Genomic DNA, 19,276 nt, shown 5'->3' with positions numbered 1-19,276 from the left:
ATAGAAAATTCTAGCAGATAGGGTTATCTGCCAGCCACTATTTGCAGTTAAATTTACCTACAAAAAAAACTACCATGACACACTGTAAACTTCTCAATGGTAACAATTATGTTATATATTTCCCTTTGGAAAATAGTTACCATACCTTATACTCCTTGTGTATAATCTGTGGTGGGTAATAAATTCTGAGTGCAGAGTTAGCAATAAATAAATGCTAGTGAAAGAATGATTTAGTAACATTAGTTTTAGGTCTGTCAAAGATTTTGAATTCTCAGATATTAGATTTCCCAAACTAAGCGTAGGTATAAATGCAAACAAATGTAGATTTTAAAGGGAAGATTTGCATCTGAGGGGTGAGACAAGCAAATGAAGCAGCGATATAAACACAGTTTATATACCATCATTATTTATTCATGTAGAGATGAAAGTACCTTCAAATACCATGCATAACTATTTCCAACAGTTCTACTTTCCATGTGTTTAAGCATAAAAGCCGATTTTGCAAACATAAGGTTTTCCTTTGCCTGCACCAGGACCTCATTTCTTATTCATGTTTCCAAAAGAACAAAAATGACAACCCTCCCTTTTGAAAGCCATTTTTCAGGGAAATGCCCATTCAATGTTTTTGTGATTTTTTTGCAATCAGTAGTAAACTATGATATACTTTCTTGAAATATAGCACATTTTTTTTCTGTGTGCAGTATTGGACAAGAATCCAAATAGATATTAAATCTACCTAAATTTCGCTTTGCTGTTTCAACTCCATGAGAGGGTTTACTTTTGTGGTTTGTTTAATTTATACAGTGTTTACTGACAATTCTTTCTTACACTGGACTAGAGCTCGTCTTCAAGGAGTCCTTATTGGGAATATCTTGGAATGTAGTCATTAGTGTCTCTTAATGTAAGATCTACAGGTGAGGAATTCTAGTGATATAGCCTTATCACATCTTAAGGCATTCAGGGCAGGAAAAATAATTTTCCCTTTATCTTTCTGGGTCTTTGGCTGAGATCCACCTATAATAAAAGACTGTTTATCTAATAGGAAAAAAAAAACAGAAGTTTAGTGATGTGTATAGCTTCTGTATACGTGGGAAATGCCCAAGAATGCCGAGTAATTCTCTGAAATTGCCCAACCACCACCTTAAATATCATCTCCCCCTAAAGAGGAAAGAATAATGTTGGGTGTAGTGGAAGGCCAGTTAGGAGAGGTTACCAGGAAAAGCACAATCAACCAGGGTATGGTGGTTGTACAGATTTAAGTGTCAGCCTTCTCTAATGATATGACTTTCTAGAGATTTGGCCCTCCTCTGCTGCTTTCTGGTACAAAGAAGGAGACACCCTTAAAATGGAGATTTCCCTTATAGATGTATATTTCTCTTACAGAAGAGTGACTATCTGGTTTTCAGAGCTTCCCCTCTGTCTGCTGTTTCTTATAACTAACCAGCTCAAGATAATCCATATGCCAAAGAGGCATATTTTGGGGGTTGCAAATTCTAACCCTCTTCAGGCATCTGTTCTGAGCTCTGCCATTACTTGGCCATATCATGAGGTGTGGATCACCTAGCTTCTTTCCGCCCTAGTTTCTCTCAAAATAAAGCAGAAATATAGAATGAGCTTCTTTGTAAGATTCTGTATGATTAAAGTCTCTCCTGGCAATATTTTAACCAGAATCTTTTAACCAGAGTGAGTGAAACTTAAGTTTAAATTTTAGATTCTGTAGTCATATTTTATATGAGGACCTTTTAATTTTAATAAAAAATAAATCAAGTTGTAAATGACTCTTAGTAGGTGAATAGCTAATTAAGTTGTCCAATTATAACAACACATTGTTTTAAAATAATGTTTATTGATACAGAGGAATGTTTATAATTCCCAAACATTAAAAACATTATACTAAAATGTAAGTGAATCAAATACAGAGCATATTCATGGCAAAAATAATTATTTGACTGTTATGGCCCCTCTCCCTCAGTTTGTATTGATGATGGAGTTTATTCCAGAACAAAGTAATGTGTCTTCAGTAGCACTTTGCAAGTGTCTTTTTCTGGAATTGAAGTTCTGTTAGAGTTACTGGTATCTATTGCAAAATGGGTCTTTAACCAATAAATTTGAGAAATAAACCAGTCTTAAACAGAATATTTTATTGCAAGATTCTCCAGAACTTCTAATATGTTGGTAGGCATTTGGACCTAAAGAGAGAAAAAAAGTTTATATTTTGATAAAATCCAATTATTTTATTTTGCTTCTTTCATAATTAATACTTTTTGTGTGCTAAGAAATCTTTACCTACCTCAAGATTGCAAAGATTTTTCTCTTATGCTTTCTTCTGGAAGGTTTATACTTTTGATTTTTACATTTTGGACTATGAATCATTTGTGTAATTTTTACAAATGATGCTTTTTAGGGAAATGAAAATTTTTTTTTTCCATTAAAAAGCTCAGTAGTTCCTATATCATTGGTCAAAAAAAGTATCCTTTCACTCTCTTACCTTAGAAATTGTCAAAACCATTGTCCATATATGTGTGAATTTTTTCCCAACTCTTTATTCTGTTCCTTTGATTTGTCTATCTTTATACCATTACCACATTGCTTTGGTCTTTACTGCTTTATAGTAAGTGTTGATATTTGGTGGTATAGATCCTCCAACATTGTTCTTTTTTCAAAAGTGTTTTACCTCTTCTAGGTCCTCTGCATTTGCATATCAGTGTTAAAATCTGCTTTTCAAGCTGTGTAAGAAACCTGCTGAGATTGCACTGAATCTGGAGCATTGTATCCACCTTAACAACTTTGTATCTTCCAGTCAATGAATATCATGTTCCTCCCAACATTGAGATCAAGGGTTGATAAACTTTTCCTGTAGAGGGCAAGGTAATAACTATTTTAAGCTTTGCTAAATTAGATGGTCTCAGTGCAACTTCTCATCTGCAAAAGCAGCCTTAACCACATGCAAACAAATGGGTACGGCTGTATTGTAAAAACAAAAATAGGCCAAAAGCTGCAGGTCAGTTTCCCAACCCCTGATTTAGATCATTTTCAGTTTGTCTCAGCAATATATTGTAATTTTCAGAGTATATGTTATTAAATTAATGCTTAAGTATTTTATAGTTGGATATTTCTGAAAATTATATTTAAAAATAATTTTCCAATTATTCATTGCTATATACAAAAGTATAAATTATGTTTATATATTTATCTGGTAGCCTATGATCCTGCTATAAATTCACTTATAGGTCTAGGAATTGTTTGGAGAGTGTGCTTAGGAATTGCAAATAAGACAGTTCACCTATTTCTTTCCAATTTTTATGACTTTTTTCTTTTTCTTATCTTATTGCACTGCCTAGGATCCTCAGTACCAGTTGAATACAGCAGACATCTTTGCTTACAGCTGATTTTAGGGGTAAGGCATTCATTTTTCTATGAAGTAAGATAGCAGGTGTAGAACTTTTGTAGATGCCCTTTATCAGTTTGAGGGAGTTTGCTTTTATTCCCAGTTTTCTGAGAGGTTTTTATCATACAGAATGTTGAATTTTGGCAAATGTTTTTTCTCCTTTAGTTAATATAGAGTATTGTATTGATTGTCTTTCAAATGCTAAATCAGCTTTGTATTACTTAGACAATGCTGCTTGTTCCTGATGTATTATTCTTTTTATGCATTAGATTAGATTTGCTAATATTTTGTTACACATTTCTATGTTATGTTCAAAAGAGATATTCCTTATAGATTTCTTTTCATGTGATATCTTTGGTTTTGGCAGGATAATTCTCACTTCACAAAATAAACTGAGTAGTGTTTCTTCCTCCTGTATTTTCTTAAAGACTTTGTGTAAAATTGGCATTATTTTCTCCTAATTGTTTAACAGAATTTGCCAATGAAGCCACATCCATACCCTCTCCCCTTTTCTTTTGTCCTTCTCATAGTGAGTTTTAGATTGATTTAACAAACCATGTTGTTTGAACATCTTCATTTGGCCTGTGAGCTTTTTTGTTATGATCCTTCTAGGACAATAATTAGAGGATATCATTTCATCAAGAAAATTTTCCATACAGCACTTCCCCTAATAACAAAATCAATGATGTTTTAAACACTGATTGTGAACTTTCTGTTGTTATAGTTCACATACATCAGAGTGTATGTCACTCTGAAAATTGATTTTGATAAAGGGTTAGAAAAAAGGTTGGTTAAAAATTCAATGAAAAGTGACTATAGGATTATATATATATATTTATAGGATTATATATATGTGTGTGTATATATATATATATATATATATATATATATATATATATATATATATAAACCACGGAATTAAAGTATGTAAATTAACAAATTATTTCACGGTACTTTCAAAGAGCTATATATGCACACATACACACATATATGTGTGTAAATAAATATATATATACACACACATACATATACACATATCTATACATTCTCAAGATTTTTTGATTCTAGCAAGAATTTAAAATTATGAAATGGAGTTCCCATTGTGGCTTAGTGGGTTAAGAACCCAACTGGTATCCATGAGGCCAGGTTCGAGCCCTGGCCTTGCTCGAGCCTTAACCTTGCTTGGGTTAAGGATCTAGAGCTGTCATGAGCTATGGTGTAGGTCACAGACGTATCCTGATCCCCCATTGCTATGGCTGTGGTATAGGCCAGCAGTTGCAGTTCTGATTCAACACCTAGCCTGGGAACTAAAAAGAAAAAAAAAAAAAAAAAATCAAAAACAAAAAAAAAAAAAAAAAAAAAAAAAAACCTATGAAATGACAGGTAAAAATATTTTTGACCAAAAATAAACTCAAATAAACTCAAACATTTGTGGTGGGCCTATTTACCAGCTATAGCGTCAAAATAAAAATCAATGTCAATTTAACTTGTTGATGTAGATATGTTATTGGTGTTGACTTTGGTCACACACTTTTTTAAAAGTTATCCCATGTTGTAAAAAGTGCCTGAATTTAAATTAGAGGACCAACTCAAGAAATGTGTATTTTCCATGTCTGCAAATTTATGTGATGAAAATAAAATCTTTTTTTACAGTTAGTCATTGAAATAAGTGGCAACACAATCCATTCATATTGTATACATTTATAATACACTCTCATTATAAATCTAAGTAACATAATTAATGTTTTCTGAACAAGATTTTGATTCATAAGATCAGCCTATTACTATTCAGAATAGTACTGTTAGCACATTAAATTATCTCTTATATTTAAACACCCTCTCTCCCTCACTAAGCATCAAAACATTTAAGATACCATATACTTTTAAGTGTATTAAGAATTGAGTTTATTATTTAATTATTTAAAACAATTTTACTAAAGCGTAGTTGATTTACAATATTGCGTCAATTTCTGCTGTACAGCAAAATGACTCAGTTTTATATATATATAAAGTTTTATATATATATGTATCCTTTTTTATATTTTTTTCCATAATGGTCTTTCCCAGGAGACTGGATATAGGACTCTGTGCCATTCAGTAGGACCTTGTTGTTTATCCGTTCTAAATGTAATAATTTGCATCTACCAACCCCAAACTCCCAGTCCATTCCTCTCTTTTCCCCTTGGTAACCACAAGTCTGTTCTCTATGTCTATGAGTCTGTTACTATTTCATAAATGGTTTCATTTATGCCGTATTTTAGATTTCACATATAAGTGATATCATATGGTATTTGTCTTTCTCTGACTTAATTCACTTGCTGTGATCATCTCTAGTTGCATCCATGTTGCCACAAATGGCATTACTTTGTTCTTTTTATGGCTGAGTAATATTCCATTGTGTATAAGTACCACATCTTAATCCACCCATTGCAGCACTATTCACAATAACCAAGACATGCAAACAACCTAAATGTTCACCCACAAATAAATGGATTATTTAATTATTTTTAATTCATCTATAGCTTAAAACTAGGTTTCTTTTCTCCTCCTTTGCCATGAGTACCCTCTGCCTCTATAGTTCAAATAATCACCATCTCTAATGGGCATCAGCCAGAAGGTGTCGGCTACTAGTTCTGCTGTTTCTGGCCCACACCAGAGCTCTGTCAGGCTGCTGTCAGCAACTTTATTCAAATAACCTGTGTTCATAATGGGGGTGCAACCTTCAAGGCAGTTTTGTTACAGAAACACAATGAAGAAGAAATTCGGGGGGACTGATGAGTTTTTCTCCCTGACTGAGGTTAATATTACTCTAAAGCAAACAAAATTGGACTGAAAGAGACTGCCTGAAAAGTCAAAGACTTTTTCCTGGAGAACTCTTTGTTTTAGAAGTAGAGTGTGGTTGCAGATTTAAAGGTGGCAGAGGGTGAAGGGTGTGGCCTCAAGCCAGACCACCTGAGGTCAAATCCTTGTAGGATCATTCAATTACACGTGAACTGCAGGTGAGTTGTGCTTTTTCTGGACCTTGATTTCTCCATTCTTAAAATGGAGATCATGGTTGTTCATATTTCATAGTATTGCTGCGAGGATTTAATGGCCTAATATGTGTGCTTAGTAAGCATTTGGGCACATAAATGATAGGAACTACAGAAGTATTAGCTAGTCTTGCTGTAACCCTGAGAAAGCAGTTAACTTAAGAAGCTCTTGAAAACTTAAGAGGAAAAGTATTCCTCATGGTCGGAACCACCAAAAAGACAGAGGTAGGGAGCAACCTTGAGGTAAGGCATATTTCAAGCATGCTTTGACCCAAGTGGAAGCTTGAGGGGTCTTGGGCTATGTTGTTTCAAAGACCCGAAGCCAACTATGTTGTTCTGGCCTGTGATTTGTTCCTTAGGAGGGCCATAGCTAAGGTCACAGTTATGGACTTCGAACACTAAGTCAGAGTTAACTTTCAATTACTTCCACGTACTCTCCAAAGCTACATAAAACATTTATTTGTCATTTATTTTTTTCTTTTGTGTTTTTAGGGCCGCAACTGTGGCGTGTGGAAGTTCCCAGGCTAGGGGTCAAATTGGAGATGTAGCCATCGGCCTACATCACAATAGCACAGCCAAAATCTGAACCACCTCTGCGACCCCAGCTCATGGCAATGCCGGATCCTTTAATCCACTGAGTGAGGTCAGGGATTGAACCTAAGTCCTCATGGATACTAGTCAGGTTCATTACTGCTGAGTCACATGGGAACTTCTAGTCATTTACTTTAAAGTCTACAAGTCAGTTGGCTAATATTGTCTCTGGAATGAAAAAGATCAGATATTAAAAACTTATTCAACAATGATTTTATTGCTTTTTTTTTAATTCACAGAAATATTATTATTAGGGTCACTTCTGTGAGGTTTAGTTAATTTTTACTTCTTTCCACATTATAATTTTCCCAGTTACCTTTAGGCAGCTTCAAATTATTTCATCAATCTTGGTCTTTGCTTTTAATTTATACAGTGGAATTTACTTGTTCATCGGTGTGAGTAATTTTCAATGTCTTGCCAAAGAGCCCATGGCAACTGAAAATACAAGTTGCATATATTAGATTTCTCTATTCGAGGCACTGCAACAACAACAACAAAAATTATGCTAAAGATCTAACTTCATTGAATTGCCGACCTTTATATAATTAATTCAAAAATATTGTGGTTTTTTTTTCTGTAATTAAGGGAACACATTTGACCTAGGTCTTTTGGAGGCAAGTAGTTGAACAAAGTCTACCATATGGCTATCATCAGTTTCAACTTCACTTTATTGTCATTTATGTTATTTTATCTCCTCAATCTGACTAAATTCTTTATACATCATTCATCTCATCCTGTTCCAGAACTTACATAGATTAGAGGCTTGAGTAATATCTGTAGACAAATTTTATTTTTCCTGTCTTCGAACTGCACTTGTTTATTTTTTTGGTTGAAGCATAGTTTATTTACAATGTTGTGATAATTTTTGCTGTACAACAGAGTGACTCAGCTACACATGCACACACATCCATTCTCTTTCACATTCTTTTCCCACATGGATTATTCCAGAATATCGGGCATAGTTGTCTGTGCTATACAGCAAGTCCCTGTTGGCCAATCATTCCATATACCTCAAAATGTATATGCCCATCCCAAACCCCCAGTCCATCCCGCCCCCTCATCTGTCCCCCTTTGGTACCATAAGTTTGTTTTCAAAGCCTGCGAGTCTGTTCTGCAAATAAGTTCACCTGTACCCTTTTCTTTTAGATTCCACATATAAGTAATATCGTGTGTTATTTGCTATTCACTGTCTAACCTCACTTACTATGATAATCTCTAGATCCATCCATGTTGCTGCAAATGGCATTGTACTTTAAAGCTTGGTTCTACAAAGAAAATTCCCATCAGTTTTATAGTGTTGTGAAAACTTCTCCAGTAACTCAGAAAATTCATGGTAGCCACATGTTAAAAGTGTGCTGTCAGACATTGATATCTCTGGGCCTGGGGGGCAGCTGGAACCCCCAGGCTAGTGAGCTCTAGCTAAGAGTAGCTTCCTCTAAGCAGGGATATGATATGTCCTCTGGGGGCAGTGATAGCTGGCTCTGCTAGTTGGTGCTGAGTGAGGCCAATGATAGGTCTTACCTTCTGAATAGCTACTTTATCCATCAGCTACAGAACACACACCATCTCTAAGATGGCTGAAGGAGGTATGGGAGTTCACCTTGAGGGAGCCAAGAAGTGCAGGAACAGTTCTAGTTGAGGCATGGACACAGATCTTTTCTCCATCAGTTATTTCCGTATTTCCATATACACATGATTTAGTTCTTTGAGGGTTGCTATATCTATTGCAAACAGAATTCAATCCAGCTGCAAGCCTGATCTCACCATGTATGCTCATTCTGCAAATCAGAGCTTCACCATATTACTATGAAAACATTTGACTGAATATGAAATCATTGGCATTATCACAAGAAAATTCAGCCTTTCATTGACTTGGACAGAAAAGAATGGCTGCTTCATTTCTTTAAATATAATTTCCAACTATGGTCAAATCTTGAATGGTTGTGAAAAACAAGTTTTACATACCTCACTTACTGTGGGGATAGGGACTATCTACAGCTCAACTTTTTCATAAAAATACAAAATAAGTGGAACTTTAAGGTACATTTAGTATTTAAACCACTTCTATTTTATTTTCAACATACGTGTAATGCCAAAAAAACTTAGTTATACATTTTACCAAGCTCTGGGGAGCTTTGTCATTTTTTCTGTGATATGACTGAAAAGTTGGGGGAAGCACCCTTCCATCAGGGATATTCAGTGATTCTCATGCATACATGCTTTTCCAAAGTGTTCCCCCCAAGCTGGTCAGGAGACCTTTTCCGGTGGCTCGGAGACACAAGGATCACTTAGTCTCTAAGAACTCAGTTCCTTCTTTCAACTGTAAAATCCTACCATAGAGACAATTCACATGGTCTTATTGTAATGTTTAAACTCCACTGTGCACGCACTAGACCTGGAAAGTGGTCTGCAGACAGACTCACACCTTCAAGTTCACTCACCCTCCGTGCCAACTACTTTGAAGGAAGTAGTCACACAGGTAACCTCCTCCCACATTTCCCTTACTAGGTCTTCAAGAGCCTTCCTTCTTCTAGCCTGCCTGGAGGGTTAAGGTCAGGAGTAACCGCCCATGCCAATCCAGCACATTTTTCTCTTTCCTCTGGCTGACTTGGACACGTGCCGCGCCCAGGTCTCCTCTCAGCTCCTGCTGCCTCTCCTGCCATGCTTGGCTGCACGGATGCGGCAGGTGGGCTCCGGGCCATCTCCTTGCGCCTTCTAGGCATGCCTCCGAAGAGGCATAGGCCAAGGCCAGAGCCAGGGTGCCTGCAAGGCAGGGCCGGCGCTTCCAGATCTCCCTGGTCTTGCTCTCCAGATTCTGCGCCCTGGGACTTGGCGGTGGCTGACATCTCCCAGGGGGCAGGGACCCAAGACACCTGAGGCAGTCGTCCAAGAGCCGCTGCCACCCGCCCCTCCTCCAGCCTCCGGGTGGTGTTTATCGCCTCTCTCCTCGCTCGTTTCTCTTTCACTTTTCTTTTCGTTGCGGGGGGGTTGGGACTCCCTGGGTTCCAGGCGCTGAGGGGAACCCCAGCTGACTCGTTCGCGGCCGGCCGCAGAAGCCCAACGCCCAGGAGGGAGCCGGGTGACTGCGCCGGTCCCACTGCGCTGCCCGCTGCCCCCTCCCCTGCAGCCCTGACTCGATGGAGGTACAGCGCTTGGCTTCTCAGCTTTGGGAGGGGAGGTGCTGGTGGCTGAAAGGGCGAGGGAATTTTCCCCGAAAGCCTTTGCCTTGGACCCTTCGCAGCTCTGGCCGGATCCACTTGCCTGCCCCGACTGGCTGCTGGTCGGGCTGCCCCGCCCTTTAATGGGGAACATTTGACCGCGACTTTGGTTTTCGGTTGCACTACGCGCAGAGGGTTTTCCCCTTCTGACCCTTTTATTCCTGTCCCGGGCCGTCTTCGCCATCCTCCGCTTCCAGCGGAGCAGATCGCGGGTCCACTTGAAGTGCCCGCGCGGCTCAGCAGTGCGCTCCGCTCTTTCCCTATCGCTGGCTGCGGGCGAGCCTTAGGAGGCGCCGGGCGTCGTGCGCTCCACCGACGCCGCGCCGGCAGACGGAGAGCTTGGGGTTCGCTTCTGACAGCACCCCCCGCCCCCTCAAGTTGCAGGCTTCGGGGAAGGCGAGGTCTGATAGCACAGAGCGGTGAGTTCTGTACCTCATTGAGCTCAGAAAGTTTAGGAAAGGTACTACAGCTCCCGGTACCTTGTGTGAGAAAGTTTGGGAGCTATGCATTTGACTCTTAACTTTGCTGACAAAATCCAGGTATCCTCTTCCTCCCTGCAGGACTCTTATCTTCTTTGGGAGAGGGATTTTACAGGAATAGTTTTAGCCATCAGGCCTCAGTTTACCTTCTTTCCAGAAAATCAGTGCTGGAAACTTGGAAGAACTGCAGGAGACTTGTATTGCAGTGAGATCCTTATTCAAGGTGGCTTTAAATGAAAATTCAGTTCGTTTTTAAGTGCTACTGAGATTGCAAGAATATACAATATATTTGCATTTAACATAATATATTGAATTTAACTTGAAATAACATGTATTTAAAATTTTGTTAAATTTGAAATAGAAGCAAGGCAAGGTTAATTCTTAAATGATGCTTGTAACAGATTCTTTGGTAGGGTAACTCAGAGGTTTTGAAACTGGAAGTAAAGTGATTGTCACTAGCTATTTCCATTATGTTTTTAAAAGCTACTTTCTAATGTTATGACATTGGTAACGGCATCTACTTGTAACTCATGGGCATCTTCATCTTGTCAGTCTGCCAAAACATGCTTTGTGGATTTAACTGAATAAACAAATTGGTAGTTCCCGTCGTGGCTCAGCGGTTAACAAACCCAACTAGTACCCATGAGGATGCAGGTTCAATCCCTGGCCTCACTTAGGGGGTTAAAGATACGGCGTTGCCATAGCTGTGGTGTAGGTCACAGACATGGCTTGGATCCAGCATTCCTGTGGCTGTGGTGTAGGCCAGAAGCTACAGCTTGGATTTGACCCCGAGCCTGGGGACCTCCACATGCTGAGTATACAGCTCTAAAAATACAAAAAAAACCCACCAAAAACCAAAAACCAAAAAATCAGATCTGGGTAGTTGGAGCATCCTGTTCTGTAGAGGTGGATTGTTCTATGGAAAGCATTAAATTTTCAGCTCTTGTCATTTCATTAACAAGTAGTGTGGTGGGCATAGTAGACAGAGAGAGGGAGGAGGTTCAAAGGAGAGAACATAAATGTATATGAAGAAAAGGACTAAAGACAAAGCAATAGTCATTTTAGATTTAAAAAGTGATGAAAAAATTGGGGAGTTCCCTGGTGGCCTAGCAGTTCAGGATCCAGCAATTTCACTGCTGTGGCTTGGGTCACTACAGTGTTGTGGATTCGATTCCTGGCCCAGGAACTTCTGCATGCTCAGGATGAAGGGGGAAAAAAAAGAAAAAAGGTAGTGAAAAATTAAAAATTTTACTTACTAAAGTTAGGAAGTCTAGAAAGTTCTGAGTCTTTGTTCTGGTTGTGTTTTAATGTTTGTTCTTGTATTTCTCCCTCTGTGTTCTCCTTTCAAAGTTTTAGTCATACTCAGAGTGGCCTTTCTAGCAGCAGCAGCTGCATGGTGTTGGAGTGACCGAGAGGGTTTAGGTTGGTGCTAGTCTGCAAGTTCTGGAAGGGAGAGTGTTCTCATACTTTTGGATTCACTATTTTCTGTTGATTAGGAGTGGGAACTCCAGAACCTGACTTGAAGCTACAGTTTCTGGGACTAGGAATTTTCCTGCAGATTACTGGTGCGGTTAAGAAAAAACAGTTGGATGCTTTTTGTTTTATTTCATGAAATTAATGTGTAAATGTCAAACAGCTGTATCACAGGACATAATGATGTTTGTGGTTGTCTTTGAAATGCATGCTTATAAACATCATTGAAGGAGGGAGGAAAGCAGGGGTTTACAGTTTATTGAAATAAAGTTTAATAATAATTGAAGAATTTAAAATCCGGGAAGGTTCACCATCTCAGATTTGCTGACCCTGGGTGGACTGCAAGAGGGCTGTGAATGAAGCTCTGAAATGTTGTGTAAAGTAGAGTTTCCTGAAGAAAATATCCATAACTCTAATAATCTTTCTAAATGGATTTTGAATCCAAAACAGTTTTGTAAACATTTTAAAACTTAGAAAACTGTCCTTTCTTCTTATCTTTCTTAGAGTTTACAGTTAAGTTTTGTTCATTATGTAACTATTCTTTTGAAGGCTAGTTAATGAATAATACAGGGAGGACTGCTTTAGGCCCACAACTTGAACTGTGGGAAATAGTATGAATCATAGCTAGCACTTGTTGAGTTATTATTTGCCAGACATTCTTCCAAGTATGTGTGTACTAAAAATTAAATGGTCATAAAAATTTTTAAATTTAAAAATTGTCATAATAAAACTTATGTGGTGATAGGGACTATAATTTATTACAGAATAAATTGAAGCATAGAGTAATTAATAACTTTCCCAAAGTCACAGAGCTAGAAAGTGGTGGAGCTGAGATTTAAACCCAGATGGATTTAAGATCACTGGTATTCATGAAGGATGAATTATTTCCATAGAAATATTTCCCACACGTTGACAGTGACAATCAACCACTATTTCATTTTGATGTAGAGTGATACAACGATGGGATGTCGGTTTTAAAGTAATGCTTATACAGTACTTGTGTAATTGGCATCATTATTTATATATGTAAAGATTATCTTTATGATCAAATAAAATTCACGTGAGTGTCTGTATGGGTTAGGTTCCTTGGAGGAAAAAAAAATTTCAAGGTTCCTGAATGAAAACATTTGTCCAATTTACATAGTTTTTGCTGATTAGAGCTTGACAAATAGGAGGCAAATATGGCTTGATCTATATGTCTCTATCTATCTATCTACCTATCTATCCATCTGTCCAAGTAAAAGGTTGAGATTCATGGAGCCATCAGAAGACTCTCATGGATCACAGCTGAGGTGGTGTCATCAACTATTTGGGAAATCCCCTTTTCAGAAGATTATATGGCCTGAGGGTTGGCAAGAAGCCAGCTTCTTTCTTTTCTTTCTTTGACTCAGTATTAACTCTTAGATTCATTTACTCAGTGATTGCAGATTACTACATGAGACTAGAGAAGTTGAGCTCTGCTTATGCCATTGCTGCCATTCTACTTTATGAATTGCATGGAAAAATTCCATATGGCAGTTGGGAGAACATTTGTGGGGTTTGCTAGTAGTGTTTACTACTGACTATTTAATGATGAATTTTACTAATTAACTATAATCAGTTTATGTATATTTAGTATTATTCATTCATTTGCTATATATCAAGGAAATTATTTCTTGTTATTCAGTCCTGGAATCAGAAATAGATCTCTTTGACCTCAGTTCACTTCAACTGATATTATTGGTACATATTTTATATCTGGAGGCAAGGTGTGAATATACATTTATTTTCCAGTGTTTTATCCCACCGTGAATCTAGTGGTGTCTGGTAGGTCGTTTTTAGAATGGCAGAGAACTGTATATAGACCACATAAAAATGGGTAAAAAAAAAAAAAAAGTGAAAAAAAGGAATTCTGCCTTTTAGCTGATCACGTTCTAAGTTGTTTATTTGCCACATGCTGACTGGAGAGTGATAGAAAGTATTTTGTCAAGTAAAGGAACCGAAACTGAAAATGACCGCAGAAGAGGAGAATTTGAAGGATATAGGGTTGGGGGTGGGAGGACTCTGATTATCATAGTGACTCTCGCTAAAGGAGGCCAATGATAATCTGTCAATGGTCCCTTTTATCACTGAAGTCTTTTGATCATATGCCTTCTGATAAAAATTTGGGAGAGAAAATACAGTGACCCTGGAGCAACCAAGGCTTGAACTGCGAGGTCCAGGTATGGATTTGCTTCAACAGTAAATACCGCTCTACTACAGGATCCGTGATTGATTGAATTTGGGGAAATGCAGACCTGTGGATGCAGCACCATGGGTGCAGAACTGTGTGGCTGTGGAGCAACTGTGATACCCAAGGCCTGCTGTAAATTACAGCAGATTTTCCACTGAGCAGAGTGTTGGCTCCTCTAACCCCCCAGTTGCTCAAGGGTCAGCGATACCCCTTGCACACTCTTAGCACTGACTGCTAAACTTTTCAAATCATTATTTTTAAATGAACTTTTAGATAGTTTACAATATCAACTTTTTGATATCAATATCAGTCTTTTTACAACATCCACTATCAAGATACTTTCAACTTTTTTCCTCCACTTCTCAGCACCCATGATAAGCATACACACTGAGATCTCATTTTTCAAAATAAGAAACTTTTGTTAAAATTATTCTTTTGTTAAAATTATTCTTTAAATATTTTAGTGTGCAATCAAAATAATTCACCTTTAGCAAGTAATTACTGACATAAAACTGAACTGTGTTAGGAATGTATATCATAGAGCTAGGCATGGGTCCTGTTGCTATCACTGCTTTGATTAAAGAAGGTATCTCTAATATCTGTTTTTCCACTTGCCCCTTTGTTGGGCTCCCTGGCAAGGCAAGGTGTGTGTAGGAGTCTGGATGGAGGAGAGGTACGCCTTTCTTTCATAAGATAGAAGAAACATAATTCTGAAAGGGGAAGTGGGAAAAGAGAACTTGCTAGAAATCTGCTTGCCTCAGGCATATCACTTACTAAAAAGGGTTCCTATGGGAGTAGTGGATCTGGGCATTTCTTTAGAATTCTCTGTGGTCATAAGGACCTTGGAAAGTCATGTGGGTTATCCAGGGGTGCCAGTTCCTTGCTTTGAAGAGCTCTTATGTAGTTCAACTTTACCCCTCCCCTTGGTTTTTGGACTACTAGGGCTCACTGTGTGTGTGTGTGTGTGTGTGTGTGTGTGTGTGTGTGTGTAGGCATGCCTGAACGGGGCAGGAAGGAAAGTACTGTGGCTGCTATAGAGGCTTCCCGCTGACAGGGGTGACGCTTGGAGAGACTTTGCAGTCTCATCACCCATCACTCTCTGCGCTCTAGACACACTTCCTATAATCCTTGTCACTCCTGTGTCCTGCTCACGAAGCTCTCTAACTTTTGCTACCGTCTTCTGCTGCCCAGGCAGAATTATGCTCTCCCTTATATAAATTTATTTGGTGCTGTCTACATTTCTTCATAATAGCTTTTCTCTCTGTAAATGCATCTTGTTATATGTCTGTCTCTCCTCTTGTGTTTCACAAAAAGATAGGACAGTGTGTTGTGTGTGCCCAGCCACGTGTGGGCCACATTCATTGACTTCAAGCACCATTGAACAGTTTGACGGCTAAGCAGAGGAATGCAAAAACAGATAGAAAATGTAAGTAACATGGCAGAATACATTGTTGCACTATTACAATAAAAATATTATTTTAAGAAAATTCATCTGGGGTAGGATTTCTTGAAGAAAAAAACAAACAAGCAAATAAACAAAACAAATTGGAGCTAAGCAAACCAGCCAGAGATCCATTGCACTAATTTAGTGATATAGTCTCATTCCTACAATCTCTTTAAGAATATAGCTCTAATAATTATTTTTTTAAAATAATTTGTCATCAGTTTTCTTCTCTCTAATGAGTCTTTTCCATCACCATGTAGCCATGCTGTAATTTCTCCCATTAAAAACAAAAAACAGGAGTTCCTGGTGTGTCTAAGCAGGTGACGAACCCGAGTAGTGTCCATGAAGACTCAGGTTCCATCCCTGCCCTCACTCAGTGGGTTAAGGATCCTGCGCTGCTGTGGCTGTGCTGTAGACTAGAAGTTGCAGCTCCAATCCAACCCCTAGCCTGGGAACTTCATATGCTACGGGTGTGGCCCTAAAAAGCAAAAAACAAACCAAAAAAAAAAAAAAAAAAAACCCCAAAACAAAAAGACTCTCTTGGCCTCATGTTTCTCTCTGGCTGCCACCTGGTCTTTCTGTCCCCATTTTATAGGACAGCTTTCACAGTCAACTCTATTCTGTCTCCAGTGTCTCCCTTCTCATTCTCTCTTGACCCAGCCAGCCTGTCATCCCCATTACTCCACAGAAATGCCCTGGTCAGAGGTACCAACCAAGAAGCCATATTCAATCCAGTGATTAGCACTCAGTTCTCTTCCTAGGGAGGCTGTAGGCAGAACTGCAGTGGTCTTCATTTGGCTTCCAGCCCACCCCCATCTCCTTATGGTCCTTTTCCCTCACCAGCACCTATTTCAGTTTCTTTTGCTGGTTATTTACCTTCATAAGCTATAAATGTAAGCATCTGATAGGCCAATTTCATGGCCTTTTTTTCTTTCTGTGCTCACTCTCTTGATAATCTCATTCAGTCTCAGGGTTTTCAATACCTTCTTACACGGATGATTCATAAATATCTGTCCTTTGATCCTGACCTCTCTCTGAACTCCCGCCTCATAGAATTCTGTTCCACATTCCTGATTGAATATCTAGTACTCACTGGGTTACTGACTTAACCCCTAAACTATTCCCCCACTGTCTGCTTCATTTGCATGATGGTAAGTTCATCCTTTTAAGTGCATAAATAATCAATCAGTCTCAGAGTTGTCTTTACTTCTCTTTTACTCACTCCCCCATTTATTCTTTCTCCCTCCACATCCTCAGCATGCAGAAGTTCCCAGACCAGAGATTGAACCCACACCATGGCCATAACCAGAGTCACAGAAAGACACCAGATCCTTAACCTACTGAGCCACCAGGGAACTCTGTCACACCTCCACATTTAATCTGACAGTAAATCACTTAATTGTACCTTCAAAATATATCCTACATCTGACTTTCTCACCACCTTCACTGCTGCCACCCGAGTCCAGGCCCTGAGTTTCCTGTCTTGAGAAAGAGTGGCAAGAACTGGTCTCTCTATTGCTACACTTGTCTCCCCTCTACTCAACCCCCACCCCCAGAAGGTGTCAGTCACTTGTTTTCAGTTATCTGCCCTGCCTGCATTAAATAAACAAAACCACAAAACAAACAGGAAAACAAAAAACAAAACAAAACAAAAAAACCAACTCCAAAACACAGTGGCTGGAAGGACAATAATTTGTTGTTTGTCATGATTCTACAGTCTGGGCTATATTCAGCCACTTGGCTCCTCAAAGGCTGTTGGGATGAAACCTCCAAGAAGGTTTCTTCCTTTGTGTATCCGGCGCCTCAGCTGGGTTGACTGTAAAGTTAAAGTCTCCTCCTTTGATTCTTCCTGTTCCATAAGAAATAGCTCTTCTTAGCAGTTGAGCAGGCTGCTTCCAGCTGGGAGAGTTAGGGATCTATAGACATTTTGTGTCCTTTTTGTTTAGCTACTGGTACTTTTCTTTTGGGGGGGGTATATTTCCTTATAAATCTTGGGGTGGGGGCTTCCTGTAAACTTTATCGAGGTTCACTCCATTAGAAAAGTCATACCCAGAAAACTCTTAGGACAAGCTCCAGTTGACTTTGGCTGTGAGTCAGAGTGCTGGAGGAGAAGCCTTCGAGGTTTTTAGAAACACTTTGGTCTCACGGACTGGGTCTTTGAGGTGCCACCTTAAATCTTTTCTAGATCTTAATGAGGCATCTTCCAGCCACATATGTGATTTGACCTTTAACCTGAGAGTACATTGTACCGACAGACCCTGGAATTGATCTTTGCTCTAAGTCTACTTCTTTCTTTGAGAATCTTGTGCTGTCTTAAGAGGTGCGCTTGATAGTAGGTTTTATTTTCCAACCTGGCAAGTCCTGGGTTGAATGATTTCCTCTAAATGCAGTTTAAACATTTCAGTTCCTCTTTCTCTTCCTGTAATTCATCCCAGGCAGCAAAATGAAGCCACTGGTCACATTCAGAAATTTTCCTAGCCAGGTCCACAAGTTCATTAGATACATTTTCTTTCTTCCATATTATTGCAGGTGACAGTGTGGTCAAACAACTTGCCACTGTGTCACATGCGTTGCCCTCTCTCCAGCCTTCAAGGAGAATTTCATCACTGCCTTTCTAGCCTCATTAATAGTGAGTGTCCTCTGCTTACTCAGGTGTCTACCCATCACCTGATCTTACTTCAAATTCAGTGTAAGCTCTTGGCAACGCCAGATCTGAGCCGCGTCTGCAACCTACACCACAGCTCATGGCAATGCCAGATCTCTAACTCACTGAGCGAGGCTAGGGATCGAACCTGTGTCCTCATGGATACTAGTCAGATTCATTTCCCCTGAGCCACGATGGGAACTCCCAGTGTCAGTTCTTAATTGTTATATAATAAACTACCAAAAATTTAGTAGAGTAAAATAATTATTTTATTTGTTCAAATGTCCAACCTTAGAAATTTGGACAGGATCCAGTGGCCATGACTTGTTGCTATTCCAGAATGCCTGCTGTCTCAGCTAGGATGATCCAAAGGTCAAAGATGTCTGAGATTGTTTAAGAAATTGGGTCATAGGGAGTTCCCTTCATGGCTCAGCAGTAACAAACCCGACTAGTATCCAGGAGGACGCAGGTTTGATCCCTGGCCTCGCTCAATGGGCTAAGGATCCAGCATCGCTGTCAGCTATGGTGTAGGTCACAGACACGGCTCGGACCTGGTGTTGCTGCGGCTGTGGTGTAGGCTGGCAGCTGTAGCTTCTATTTGACCCCTAGCCTGGGAACCTCCATATGCCATGGGTGTGGCCCTAGAAAGATTAAAAAAAGAAAGAATGAAGTTGGGTCGTATATATGGGGCCTCCATTCTGGCTGTTGGCTGGGTTCCTTCATTGTTCTCCACTTGGCTTTTCCATGTGGCTAGATTGGACTTGCTCACAACATGCTGGTCTCAAGGCTGTCAGA

The 19,276-nt window shown here is 39.2% G+C and overlaps 2 protein-coding genes across 10 annotated transcripts in view; one reads left to right on the top strand and one right to left on the bottom strand.

Annotated features, from left to right (window-relative positions):
* Positions 1 to 1,826: 1,826 nt before the first annotated feature.
* On the bottom strand, positions 1,827 to 17,695 carry LOC146400941 (uncharacterized). The gene is made up of 3 exons (XM_084971129.1): positions 17,575 to 17,695; positions 7,328 to 10,708; positions 1,827 to 2,189 (listed from the first exon to the last, which is right to left on the bottom strand). Exons 1-2 carry the CDS (start codon positions 17,693 to 17,695, stop codon positions 9,516 to 9,518), a joined length of 1,314 nt encoding a protein of 437 aa, XP_084827255.1. The 3' UTR covers positions 1,827 to 2,189; positions 7,328 to 9,515.
* The window catches only part of IL15 (interleukin 15), a 75,051-nt gene continuing 65,786 nt past the window's right edge, over positions 10,012 to 19,276 (top strand). For 2 of the 9 annotated variants that reach the window (XM_084971053.1, XM_005666851.4), the window contains exon 1: positions 10,016 to 10,154. The gene's annotated coding sequence lies outside the window, so the exon portion shown is untranslated. Of the gene's footprint in view, positions 10,155 to 10,234; positions 10,649 to 19,276 lie in introns of those variants that run through there. The other 7 variants (XM_013978869.3, XM_005666853.4, XM_084971050.1 and 4 more) reach the window with 7 other exon arrangements.

Source organism: Sus scrofa, chromosome 8, assembly GCF_054392235.1.
Source record: "Sus scrofa isolate SSC_HxYL_T2T_F1_AM1 chromosome 8, Sscrofa_HxYL_maternal_Yorkshire_Landrace_v2.0, whole genome shotgun sequence".
NCBI classification, from domain to species: Eukaryota; Metazoa; Chordata; class Mammalia; order Artiodactyla; family Suidae; genus Sus; species Sus scrofa.
Note: the sequence above shows the minus strand (reverse complement) of the source record. Positions and strands in the feature narration are given on the sequence as shown.